The sequence below is a fragment of the Charadrius vociferus genome, unplaced genomic scaffold (assembly GCF_000708025.1).
Source record: "Charadrius vociferus isolate BGI_N301 unplaced genomic scaffold, ASM70802v2 scaffold200, whole genome shotgun sequence".
In the NCBI taxonomy this organism is placed as follows: Eukaryota; Metazoa; Chordata; class Aves; order Charadriiformes; family Charadriidae; genus Charadrius; species Charadrius vociferus.
The window spans coordinates 74,366-87,713 of record NW_009646515.1 but is presented as its reverse complement, the minus strand read 5'-3'; the positions used below and the strand labels follow the sequence as shown (position 1 = coordinate 87,713).

Genomic DNA, 13,348 nt, shown 5'->3' with positions numbered 1-13,348 from the left:
GATCACTTGCACAAAAATGCAATATAAGAAGCAGTTTCATGTAATAATATGAAACAGAACTGTAATCAACAAGATGTAAAAAGAAATTCAAGCTTTAAATGGTGGATAGAGCAAACGTGTAAAGAGAACTCCTTCAATAAACAGTCCTTTGTCAGTTACCTATACTGTTTAAGCTTTAAATAATATTATTAATAGTAAGTCAAACATGGAACAAAGTGTGAGCAGCAATATAAATCTGAATCAAACAATGCCAAACAGAAGAAACCGAAGTATGAGAGACTCAAACAAACAGCATCTGTTAGTATGACATTCTGCCTCCTGCAGTGCTCTCACACACCTAATGTCTGTGTCCAACTCGCATTGTTGTTTGTAACGAGGATGGAAAAAAATGTTAAAGGCTTGGTAGAATGCATTGATGACCTCAAGTGCAATAATGCTCAACAAGAGCACCGTCTCCTTCAAGCTGCAATCGATTCTCAGAGGGCCAAAACTGTTGTGTAACAGATGTTCAAAGTGGTATGGATGTTAAAGCAAAGGCCACTCACAGTTTCTTTCCAGTAAGCCAGACACAAAACCCGCCGATGCCAACGTAGCACAGGAGAGCTTCCATAACATTCCTCTGTATTTACCTTTAATTAATCAACCCAATGCAGCCGAGTTTCACAGTCAATAATTGTTAGGCACCTTCAATTATTCTAACACTATTGCTCTGAGCCTTTTGTTTTCACAGGCAAGGCTGACTACAGCTTTTCATTGCTCTCTCTGGCTGTGGCCTCCTCTGTCCTCTGCTCCATCCGCAGCCCCCTTGCACCACATCTGCATCCGCATCTCCATTGCTGCTGCACATCAGTGGCAGCAGAAATAGGAGTACTAGAAGTGTAAAAACTCTCTGCCAATTCATTAGGGCGTGCACGTCTGTTGTGAGTCCAATGGTACCCACAGGAGCAAACTGGTTCTGGGATGAGGATTCTCAGGAGGAAAAGAGAGTTTTGGGTTTTTTTTTTTTCGTGACTGCCTCTGCTATTGCCTATTTGGTCAACAGAAGATAACCCTTTCTAGTGCTTGAAAATTGACACAAAAGCAAGTGAATAAAAATGCTTATCAAACTTTTGATTTTTTTCTAACTAAAAGGCAATAAAAGCCTTCTAATTTTGTCTGTCATGCTTTATTAGCTGTAAGCTTTGTGTAATTCAATATTTACTTTTTGATAGAGTGTTCAGTTTGAGTCCATATTTCTGTAGAGGCCATTCATGAACATTTTTAAAATCATGGTGTATAAAATTAGAAAATACATCCAAAGGCAAAAAAAAAAAACCCAAATGAGAACACATGCTTTCACATTTTGACTTTTTTTCTTCTCAATTTTCTTCTAAATGCTATTTCAAGGGAGCTGATACATTAACATTTATGCAAATTTTCATTTGATAAGGAAATTACTTTTCAGTGGTTTTCATACCAGATTACCCAGCCTCTGGAAAAGAGAAAGCAAAGCATGTTTCAAGTAAAATAAACTGCATTGCCTCTGTACACAGCAATTCGAGACATTTGCATTCCATACAGATGGCTGAACGCATGCATACATTACTTTACAAAGCAATAAGTAATATTCATAGGAAATATTAAATTCAAACACACTTTACAAAATATGTACAGTCTCGTGGTTCATAACTAAGCTTTTGCACACATGCACTTGGAAACTGATGTGAAGCGGGTTGTGCCTTCAGCTGTCTTCAGAGTACACTCCCGGTAGAGCCAGTCTATGAGATCTGACTCCTTCTCTCTGTCATAGTTTTTTATAAATCCAAACACCGTGTGGTCTCTTTAAGATATTTTTTAAGTGCATGTCATGGTAATGGATTGCCACGCTTCCTGAATAGATTCCTGGCTTGTTCTAGACTGCTGGCAACCGGTCCTGAGTGCACATTCAGAACAATTAGAAGCACACAATGATTTTTCCTCCAGGAGCAGCCAACTGAACTGGAAACGCCCGTCTGGAGTTCAGTGCTCACCTATCTTTCATAGGGCTCTGCTTCTTGGAAATGATATGGGTTCTGCTTGGGGACTCCTAACCGCTGAGTGAGGGAAGTGCTTCACAGTTGTAAAATTAGAGGGTTTTTCAACCTAGACTCTGTCCCTCAGATTGTACAGCACAGCCTACCCCTTCCCTGAAATGCAACACAACACTTACATGGAGAAACATGCACAACTTTCCCGAAGAGCACCACGTTTCCTTCTGGACATCAATAAATCATGTTGTTCCTACAGGTTGCCCCTTTCATGGCAGATACTAGTGTCTATCAGATTAAGGGCCATGACTAGCTATTGCTCTTGCTCTTCACCTTCAACTTCTGTCATAGATAGCAAAAGTGTAAGCGCTGTAGACATGAGATTGGCCTGAGAATTTTCTGGAATTGCTATTATGTTCTCCTGAACGAGTCTATGGCAATAAGACATTTTTCCTCTGAATTTTCGTCCTATTCAGTCTGCTACATGAGTAATCACATGGTGCAGGGGAGACAGGCCACTGCTCTATTAGACTTACGGTCTAACAAAGTTTAAGCAAGGTGTCTAGAGTCATGCCAAAGGATAACTGTGGCTATTAGGAGTGTATTCACAGTGGGTTCCCTCTATCATGCCAGTGGGGAGTTAGACAATCCCAGAGGGCCAGTCAGATGAGCAAAGGCCTGAAGCACCATCTGAAGAGCTCTCCTATGTGCCTCATTAAGGTGACTTACGAGGAGTAAAAGTCCATTTCTCCTTCTTAAACCATCTTAACACCCTGCCTAACATGGCATCAGAAGATGGTCACAGGGCTGCAGGCAGCAGTTAGTAAGAGCAGAACAGGACGTCACATGCGCTCTTCTGCTGGCCAGCATGGAGGCTGCGGAGGCCAGTGAGGGGCCCTGGGCTGAGACTCAGCAGAGGTGTGGTGGGACTTGGCTGGACAGACATCAGCCATTTAAAAGTTAGGCACCTAGCCTATGGTGGTCCTCTAGAGTTGATCTAGGCGGTGAGAGATGGGGCTCCACGTCTCATGCAAAGGAAGGTGTCCAAAACAGGAGGTAGGATGTGCCTGTCCATCTCCATGGATGATGGAGAGAAGATGGCAGCTTGCTCAGGCTGGGGGTCTGAGTTTTCAGGGCAACAGGTAGGAGAGAGGCACACCACCACTGGGGACTATGTTCAACTTTGTTGCTGACCTCCAGGGCCAGGAAGTTATCTATTTCTAACTGCTTTGGCTTGGTCTTAGGCCAGTCATAAAACACAGATAAAAACGTTATTTATTTATTTTTTTTTTTTTCAAAATTCCTTGAACCCTTTGGACAAGAGGACTTGTTCCATGGGCAGGTGTTATAATCATCCTTCTCTGCCTCACAGTGCAGAGACTGGTGTCAAATCCACCACCCACTAAAAAGCAACTGATGGTGGTGTGAACAGCAATAATGCGCAGTCTGACTCCAGACCTGGAAGTGCTAACTTAAAGCCAAGGTCCGCTTCAAAGCAACATACTGGACGGACCTAAGGGACTGATTTGCCTTGAAAACACAGAGCAGCACTTACAAAGAGATGTTCAGCATAAGGCAGGCATTTTACCATGAAGTGTAATTGATTTGCATTAAGATAGATTAAATCCTTTATTTCAAAAGAGTTCTATGATCAATTCTCTTTAATTCATATCCACTTATGGTAAAATAGTTGAGCTAATCACAAAAATAATTTGAAGTAGCTATTTCCATAAACAAGCAATTAGGCACTTTTAAAATGAGGTTTGGATGTGATTTTAATATAAAATTAGATATAGTCTTCTTTGATAATCTTAGCATTAAGCAGAGTGCTATTCAGTCTCTGTTCTTAAAAGATTTTAAAATTGCAGTGATCAATTATTATGAAGTGTAAGGCAGACACATAAATACTCATCCAGCTGACCAGCAGTGATGGACTTTCCAAGGGGAGGGTTCTGTCCAAAGGGAACTCCTTTATTCCTTTTGTGGCATGACCTACACATACGCTTTACCTGGGTGAGGACTCTTGGATCAAGCATGAATCCACATCCAGCTCCACCAATTTCAAGGTGCTGAACCTCTCAAGGTGGCTTATGCGATTAAACTTCAGGCTTCCTAGGGAAACTATGACAGAGGAGAAATGAATTATAGGAGATCTGTAACCTGGACCCAACTTAAAAGCACTTGGGGTGCCTGAAGTGTAATTTGGAGATGTGCAGTGCCTCTCCTGCCAGGGGTCCATCAGGATGCTGTGCCCACCTCCTGCATATCCCAGCACTCCTCCCACCTACCCTGCTGATTACAGCCCTGGTTGCAGGCAGGATGGCAGGGGTAAAACCTGGGAAGATAGAGGGGTTAGGAGCAAGGTGGTCTTCCCAGAAGAGTTGTGTGGGCACGCAGCTGGTGTAGGCCTGCTGGCTTTGGGGGAGCAGTCTGGCTGTGGTCTGTTCATGCGAGGTTCGTAGCCCACGGGTAAGAAATGCCCCGTGAAAGGGAGGGCTGCAGCAAGGGCGGCTCATCAGGCTCACCATCCACCATGGAGACCTAGCTGCAGGCTGGCTGAACCCTCTTGTGAGGGATGTCTGTAGCTACCCAAGCTAAATTATGTTTTGCAGCCCAACAACAACTTTTCTGTTCCTAAATAAAAATCTGTTGCAGAAGACCCATATCAGCTATCTTATTACATGCATGTTTTTCAGGCTTAAAAGACAGTAGTGTGTATAAAGACGGTTTCATAAAAACAAAAAATCAGATTAAAATGGAGTAAGTATAGTACAAATATTTCAGTAAAGGTGCAGAAAACTTTCATTTTTGAATAATGCCATCTATTTCCTTGCCTGCTTGAACTGCTGCTTCTTCCTCTTGGAAAGGGCAATATACGAAATCTCTAATGATTTATTGTGAATGATACAGGCCCATCACCTGCTGTGTTTTCCCAGGATGGAGAGGATAAGCTGCCCTGTTATCATCGTGGTGCCTAGCCCTAACAATGAGACACACAGTTAACATTCAGGGGATTGCTTACTGCTCAGATAAGCAGCACTGAACTTCTTGCCTTTAAAGAAAGCTGAAAGACAGGCTTTTTTCCCCAACTGAATACACACAGATGGTTTTCTGCTGTAAAAAAAAATATTGTCTTTTGTCAGAAAAATGAACAAGAAGGTATATTATTTCTGCCAAACCATGCTTAAAACTGTAATTTTTCTGTTTTTTTAACTAAACCGTTCATTCAATATAAATCAAGCTAATTGGGAGAATCAGTATTACACATATCAATAACAGATTTCCTGTTTTATTGTTAGGTAAACAGAAGGTCTTCAATGTTTTTTTGTTTTGTTTGTTTAAAACAAAGAAAAATTCATTACCTTATATATTATTTGGTGGGTTTTTTTTTTTCCCAATAAATTAAATATTTGTGTTCAACAAGTATTTCCATAAATAAATATTTGTGTTCAATAATACAACCCTTACTTTCTACCATGTGACAATTTTTCTTGCTTACAACTATTGTTGCCATGCAACAGAATCACACGCCTTTGATTTTTCATATTTAAACATTTCTTAAAAGGCAATATTTGGAGACACTGCAACACAAATGCCCCTTGTAGGCAGAGATGGAGAACTCTGAATCCTTTACCTGATGTCAATATTAGAAAGTTTCTATAGTTTTTGGCTCTTTATAGTGATTTTCCAAACTTACGAGAAATCATTTTAGAGCCAAACTGCACTGAATAATCCAAAACTAAAGCAAGAACAGCTGAAAGCTGTGATTTCCTCAGTGTCTTCATCTCCCACCACATTCAACAGGAGCAAAGAGAATTCAGGAATCACAGAAAATTCAAATTCCTAACGAAGAACAATATTTTGTCCTATTTAATTTCTCCTGAGAAAGCCTGGACATAACTCAATATATCCCTGTTAAATATTAGTTTGTATTTCACACCAGCTCATCTAACAGCAGCTACATATTTTTAATAACACTCTGACCTGGGGTTCTTCTGACCCAGGATGAAAGCATAGTTGCACTGTAGTAAATAGCAATACTCCCCCAGTGTGTAACACACAGCATCCTGACCCAGAGACCATTTTTCCCCCCCACCCACACCCTGCAGCTGGTTGAACATGATATAGCTGCCGTGTGTTGGATGGGACAGAGCAGACCGAACCTAAAGGGTGGTGTGGTCCAAGGGGAATTTCATGTGTTCACCTCCAGTTTTGGAGGTGCCTGTGTGGACCACAAATGGAAAATTCCTCAGCCTCCCAGGAGCCAGGCATTTCAGGGATGCTGTCTTTCAGAGTCCTGAAACACAGCAGTTCCCAAACAACGTGGTCTGAGATGCTACCACAATGCTCCTGGTGCTGGTGGAAAGAGCCAAGCTAAGAACTGGGGTGCAGAGCCACCCCAGGGTCACAGCCAGGGGCTCTCCCCATCAAGGACCACAAAGCTTCCCAGGACCGGGCAGTACCCAAGTGTGCAGCTCTGGAGTCACCTGCCAGGGCAGGAGTTTTATCTTGGGTACTTTGAAAATTTATCAAACACACAAAACGCTGCAGACAACGCTCCAGGTTGAAAGAATGAGCGCTGCGGGTGTGCCAGCAAACACCGAGATAGCTCTAGATAAGGGATTAGACTGCTGCAGCAGTGTAAAGTACATCGTGTTTTTGAAACCAAGGTAATGAGACAAGAAGCGAGAAACAGAAAACCAATTACAGCTACAACTATTTCGATTACATGCTGGGATATTTTAGAAAAAATTCTTGAATCTTCTTTCCCTGACCTCAACTGCTGCATTGAATTTTTTCGTTATTTTAATACAAGGATGAAATAGAAACAGTTCCAACCTCAGATTTGCTCTTCCTATGGTATTAAAAAATGAGCGCAGGTTTGTGAACTACACTCCAAAATACTTTTTGCAAGGAATCTATTTTCAATGGATATTTTTTTTTTACAGAGCCACATAATTGTCTTGAAGATATTAAATGGGGGGCAGGGATCTGAATAAAATCAGGAACATTAATGAAAATTTGCATTTCATCTGAAAAGACTCAGTCTAAGTTGCTAAAAGTTAAAAGTTGTAGGAATCTTAGATTCTGATGAAAGGATTGCATTTTGCATGGAACTCCCCCTAAATTTTTGCCTATCGTCTCTGAAAAAAAAGAGAAAAAGAATAACAAGCAAATTAAGCAATGGTGAGGCTGACACATGCGGACACCTGCATCTGCATTTCTGGAAAGTGCTTTCCAGATCAGAGCCAAAACCATCTTTCCTGTCCTCGGAGGAGTCACTAGCTCTGTTAGAAAGAAAAGGGTAAAATCAATAGCACTTATTTGATCCCACGGTGCCGTATCTTCGTAACTCTCCTGTGTTCAAAACAGCATCTTTCTCAGGGAGGCAGGGTCTGTACCCAGCTTAGCCCCGAGGAAGTTATATCAATGCTCTTTTCCCCATATTTATGATTTTCTCACATGGTAGCTGTGCTTTCCCCTTTCCCTCAGAAACAAAAATTCAGATACTGTTGGAGCCTGTTGTAGAGCAACAGTAATCTTTTGTTCATTACCAAACAGGAGGACACATCACGTAGCACAGATGGTGTGGCTGCTGCTGTAATTCCTGCTTGCCTTCGATTAAATTCTTACGGGCTCAAGAAAATACTTAGCAAAAATATTTCAAGCCAGATAAATTTTTCTCATTTTACAGTGCCACGAACAGCTTGAAACTTGACCAAACCCTCTGAAATGGTCACAGACTGGGCTTCTGGTACTGTATGCGGCTTCATGTTAAAGATTGGAGAAAGTGCCATGCTGCTGAAAATTTTAGTAAAGGAGGACCTCAAATAGCCCAGTAAATTGAAATTAATGCCATAGCTACACAGTCAGCTAAGTAAGGGAATTGACTCAGCTGTAGAATAACCCGAACACATTAGTTTTCAGGCTGATTGGGGTGTGGGGGTACTCCTGCCTGCAGGTAGCACACAGGTGGTGGTGCCCAGGGTTGGTGGGGGGACAGGGCAGGACTGTCCTTAGCAGGACATCAGCATGGTGGTGTGGCCACATCCTGAGCTCATGTACCAGCGTGTTGAACCTCACCCAGGGGTCGCTGCCCTCAAAGGCAAAATCAGTTAAGAGTTTTCAGAGCTCTGCCTTTGGCATCACAGCCGTTTTGCAGTCCCTGGAGACAGCAGCTCCCACCAGCATCCCTTGGAGACCACAAATGCAGGGCTGAGTGTTTTTACACTGTACACATGACTGTCTACATTCACAGAGCAAGCCCAACACAAAGTTTTACTGGCTTTCATTTTTCTTTGCCATGGTAAGGAAAAGAATCATCATCAAAGAGGACGAGGGCCATTAAAAACTCAATATTCTGTTACAATGATAGGTTTATGGCCTCATTTTGCAGCAGGTTTCTTTATTGGGTGTGCAGCTTCATTGCCTGTCCTATAACCCACGCGCTTCAAGAGTTTTGTTACCTACAGGACACTGTGCTCCTTTTTCCAGAATAACTGATACCTGGCACAGGAACTGCTCTGGAGTAAACATTACAGAAGACCTAATTCTCCAATCTGTGAGCCACTTTTGTCACTGTCTCCACAGATTTCTGTGAAGATAGAAGGAACGACCCTGTGGGTTGGAGACCAGATCCTGGGTTGCTGCTAGCTTTTACTGAAAAATTAGGGTGTTTTACAAAACACTACTGCATGAAAAATAGCTGTGCTTCATTTTCTGCTAATGGCCTGCCCTTAGCCAAACCCAGCTAAAATTTTCTGGCACCCCTTAGGTGACGAGACATTCGCTATCTCACACCTTGAAGACAGGAAGAGCAAAACAGTAATGCTTTGAAAATGCCCTACTGTCTCCTCCACAGCTTGCCAAAATCTCACACATTTGAAAACTGTAAACATATTCCAACTCACATTTATTCACGTTACTGCTTTCACATTGATGTGGTGCAAGATACTGCTCATTTCAGACGGGGCCACCGACATGCCCCAGTAAACTCTTGATATCTTTTATACCATGAATTAATACTGTACTCAGAAGATTAATAAATACTTGAAAAGTCTGTAAATGACCTACACTGAACTCCTTTGTAAAAGTATTTACCTTATTTAAATGGATTTATTTTGGTGTCACAAAATATTATACCACGAACTGCTGAATGCAACTGTTCTGACAAATGTTGCGCACCTGGTATGATCTTTGTCATTGCTGTAAGTCTGTCTGAGTTCGGTATTGAGCAGAAAACGATGAAGAACCAGCAAAGCCAAATTAGATTTGATCTTAAGATGCTCACTTTGCTCTCATTAAAAGCAGCAGGTCTTGGAGCAATGTAGCGCTTCCCAGGGAGCTCCTGTGGGCTGGTGCTCAATGATCTGCTACTCCAATGATGCCTCAGTCCAGGATGAAATGTTGAATGCTTCAACCTCAGCCCAGGATGAAATGTTGGATGCTTCAAACTCCTCTGAGTTCTCTGAGCACATCAGACTTCCTCGCACGCACTTGTGCATGCATGCGTGTGTGCGTGTGTGCGTTATTCACCCTCCCCACAGAGCAAAACCAAGCAGCCACACTAGGTATGTGATGTGGTGGTCCCTATCTCTGCCCTTTAGACATAGCCTTCGTTGCAGACGTGGTTGCCATTGATAAGACTGAAGGTGGCCAGGGAATGGTTGGTGCTCTTGAGGGAGGTCATTCGTGTGGTGCTCCTGGCCATGCTCTGGGACCGGATAAGAAGGCGAGCTCTGCAGCAGAACAGCTGGTTGTTGAACTGTTTCCGAAAGCTCTTGCTGAGCAAGTAGAGAGCAAACGGGTTGACACAGGAGTTAGTGAATGCCAGGATCCGAGCACAGATGCTGGCAATGAAATGCAGCACTGAGGTGTCCACCTCTGAGTAGTGGTAGGACCGGTATAAATAAATAATGTGAGTGGGAAGCCAACAGAAGGCAAAGAGGCACACAAAGACCAGTACTGTCCTGGCCAGGCGCTTACGGGATTCAATCTGGAAGAAGAAAGAGAAAGGCAGATTAGCACCTATTTCTCGGTCAGACCAGTAGCTAGCTATTTTTCCCAGTGCTGCAGCTTTGGGACTAGGACGTGGCAGGTGGCACGGCCAGAGAAGGGCAACCTGGGCCAGAGAAGGGCAACCTGGGCCACAGGTGAACATAGAGTCAGGAACCCTCCTTGTCTCTCCTCAATCCCCTTCCCCTAAAACCAAATAATTCTGAAAATTTGTTACATAAGTAGGCAGTCTTTTCTTTCCTGTTTAGGGCTAAAACTCCAATGGCTTACCACTTTGTAAAATCCCAGCTCAGGCAACAGAAGTGCAGACACCTGCATTAGTTATCCCCATATAATATATATGTTCTTATGTAATTTATATATATTAACTTATTATTATTACTATTATTGTTATTAATTACGGGGTAGGGGTCTGGGATATTTCACAGAGCCCAGAGGAAGGACTTTCTGCCTTGTGGCCATGTGGTATATGTACACAAAAGTGCTGCCAAGAGCTCAGGGCCCTTAGAGACCAAGCGCAGCACTCGGAGGCTGAAGGAGCAGGAGAAACCGAGAGAGGAAATTCTGCACTTGGAGAAACACCGAGGCAGCAGTGAGGTGGACCCTTCAGCTGAAATAGCTGGAACCACGAGGAGACGGTAGATGTAGGGGGTACACAGACAAATGACCACCTTTCTTACCATAATTTGAACCTTGTCAGGGAAAGGTGCTTTTACAATGTCAGCTAGCACGTAGTATAACCTTCATGCAGACAAGCCACACTTTTGTTTTACTTACGTGTACAGGCTTGGAGTCAACCCAAAGGTATTGCTCAACCGAGGGGAGCTGAGGTAAACCGTACCTTGTCTTTTGTCCACCAGTGCTGCCATTAAGATAACAATGCCACTGAAAACCACATCTTTCTTCCTAATGAAGACAAGAGCCATGATGGAAGTCACCCAAAAGGAGAGGACAGACAGAGTTGCCCAGAAAGACCTGCCGAAATACACTGCTCCCTGGGAGAGGTTGTGCAGCCAAAAGTTTGCAGGCATAGAAAATGTAACACTGCTGACTTTTCAGGGCTTCATAATGTTCTATTCTCTGGTAATCCCCACACGTCTTCCCAGGCACTCCGAGGGAATTTGTTGCAGCTGGGCCCTTGTATTTGAGTATGACCTGAATGGCCTGAAACTGCCCCTAGCCCCAGCCCCACTGCCCTTGTTCCTGCCCTGGTGTGACCACTGTGCCTGGCCAGGCTCCAGGGTCACTTCCCCATCCTCACTCTCCTTCCAAGCTGCACAGGTGCATCAGAAACTCAGCAGCTCACACAGGCTGATCCTTCCTTAGGGCAGCTGCAAGCAGGGAGTAGGCAAGAAAGACCTTACAAGCCTGTTTTGACTTTATTTTGTGCCCCTTTAATGGCAGTAACTGAAAATCAGCCATTGAGCTTAGGAAGGATTGACATGTACCAGATGATAATGTCTCCAGAGAGCTGGCTGGAAATTAAATCCTTTGAGAAGGGGCTCTCCTTGGCTAAACCATATATTCTTTTTAAATGTATCCTTAATTTGATATAGGGCTATCAAGGCCACATCTGCACTATAAAGAAAGGAAGCAACGCAATAAAGAAAGAAATCGATACCAGTTATCTCAGATGGAGACCTATAGCTCCCAAATGCACTGCAAGATAGGAATGATGGACTGATGGTGCTAGACTGCAGCCTGGCCTTTTGCTTTATTTAGAGCTCTCTCCCCAAAACCAAAGGGGGAAAGGGCTGCTTTTGCTACTCACTTTATTGTCACTAATCAAAACAGTCATCAAATCAGCAGAAAAATGGCCTGCAGGGGAGAAAGGTTTACACACATTCAGAAGGGGAAAAGGATAAGGATTTCAGGGATCACACATCATTTAATGGGCCGAAAACACAGCTTTCCAGCCCTACTGTTTCACTTTAGCACCTGAAAGCTACATGAGATGATTGCGTTAGGTCAGCCTAAGGTGAAGATGTCAGCTGGGTGCAATTCTATGGGCATTTGTTCAGCTGAAGAATAGCTTGTGTTAGTTTAGCTTAGGCTGAAGCACACCTCAGTTGAAAGGAAGATGTAAGGTAAATAAGGTAAATATGTCAAGGTAAATAAGTTGTTTAAAAACAAGTTATTCTGCTGTTGCTTTCTTACTTGGACAACCTAGGGCTCAGATGCATTCAGATTTAAGCACTGATCTGAAATACCCAGCCGCTCATGCAGGATTTGGATTTCCCCCTGGAGATGACTCTTTTTGTCTCCAGTTGCTTCCAACACGAGCAGTCAAGAGGAAACAGTTTCCAGTTGAAAGGCTGGAGTTAGGTTGCCCAAATCCTGGCTAAATCCCCTCACTTGGTTCAGGACTCACACATTTTCAGCCACACGTTTTCAACCAGAGCATGAAACTCACTTGAAATACATGGGTACCAGCTGAGCCAGCCCAACCATGACCTCTGCAGTGGGACAGTCTGAGGAGTTTTTGTAAAAAGCCCCCACTCACAAGTGACAGTAACAGAAGTAACTCTGCTTTCAGGGTACAAAGAGAAGGTTAAAAGACTGCATTGGAGCAAATAGCCTGCTTATATAAATCAAAGACTGTCTTAAGGTGAAACCTGAGGCTACCAGCTATTGGACCAGAAGAAGATTGATCAGTCTGGCTTATTAGAGGGCATATAACAGGTTGACGGGTTGTTCTGTCCAACACCGCTCCCCTCAAGAGACACTAGGAAAAGAGGCATTTTTAGAAGGACAATTATAATGACCAAAACGTTTAAGGGAAGAAGTCAGGACTCTCCTTTTCTCTTGAGACTTCACACTGCAAAGATCACACCACCCGCAAGATATATAACATCAGTGCAGCTATAAGGACCCCATGCCGTCCTGCTCTGTCCTCTTTCCTGGGGACCCTGCGCCCACCACCGTCAGCCTCTGATCTCCACTCCCCCAGGTCCTCTCTAACAAGTACCGGTTTCTCCACATGCCACAGCACCGGCAGATGAGAGCTGGAGCCGTGGTGAGCACAGCAGGCATTGCCATTCTCACAGAGCAGCTGTGCACCTCCCTCGTCTATGGGTGCTCCTGACCCTGGGGGGCCTTGCAGAAGAGGCTTCCTGCACCTTCACACCCCCATTGCTGTGTCCCATTTGCTTTTCAGTCCAGAGGACCAAATTACAGAGCCAGAATTTCCCTCTGCGTGAAGAGGGACTGCTTCGGGGAGTGAAGGTCCTCTCTCTGACAAAGGAACTTTGAGAAGTTTTGATTTTCTGCTGCGTCACCCCTCAGCTACAATCTCCAAACACAGTCTCCAGCTCTGCCTCTTTCCC

At 43.6% G+C, this 13,348-nt stretch overlaps 1 protein-coding gene across 1 annotated transcript in view; it reads right to left on the bottom strand.

Annotated features, from left to right (window-relative positions):
* Positions 1-9,609: 9,609 nt before the first annotated feature.
* GRPR (gastrin-releasing peptide receptor) overlaps positions 9,610-13,348 on the bottom strand; it is a 22,457-nt gene continuing 18,718 nt past the window's right edge. Inside the window, exon 3 of the mRNA XM_009884651.1 lies at positions 9,610-10,002. Within this exon, the coding sequence (XP_009882953.1) occupies positions 9,610-10,002 (393 nt within the window). The remainder of the gene's footprint in view (positions 10,003-13,348) is intronic.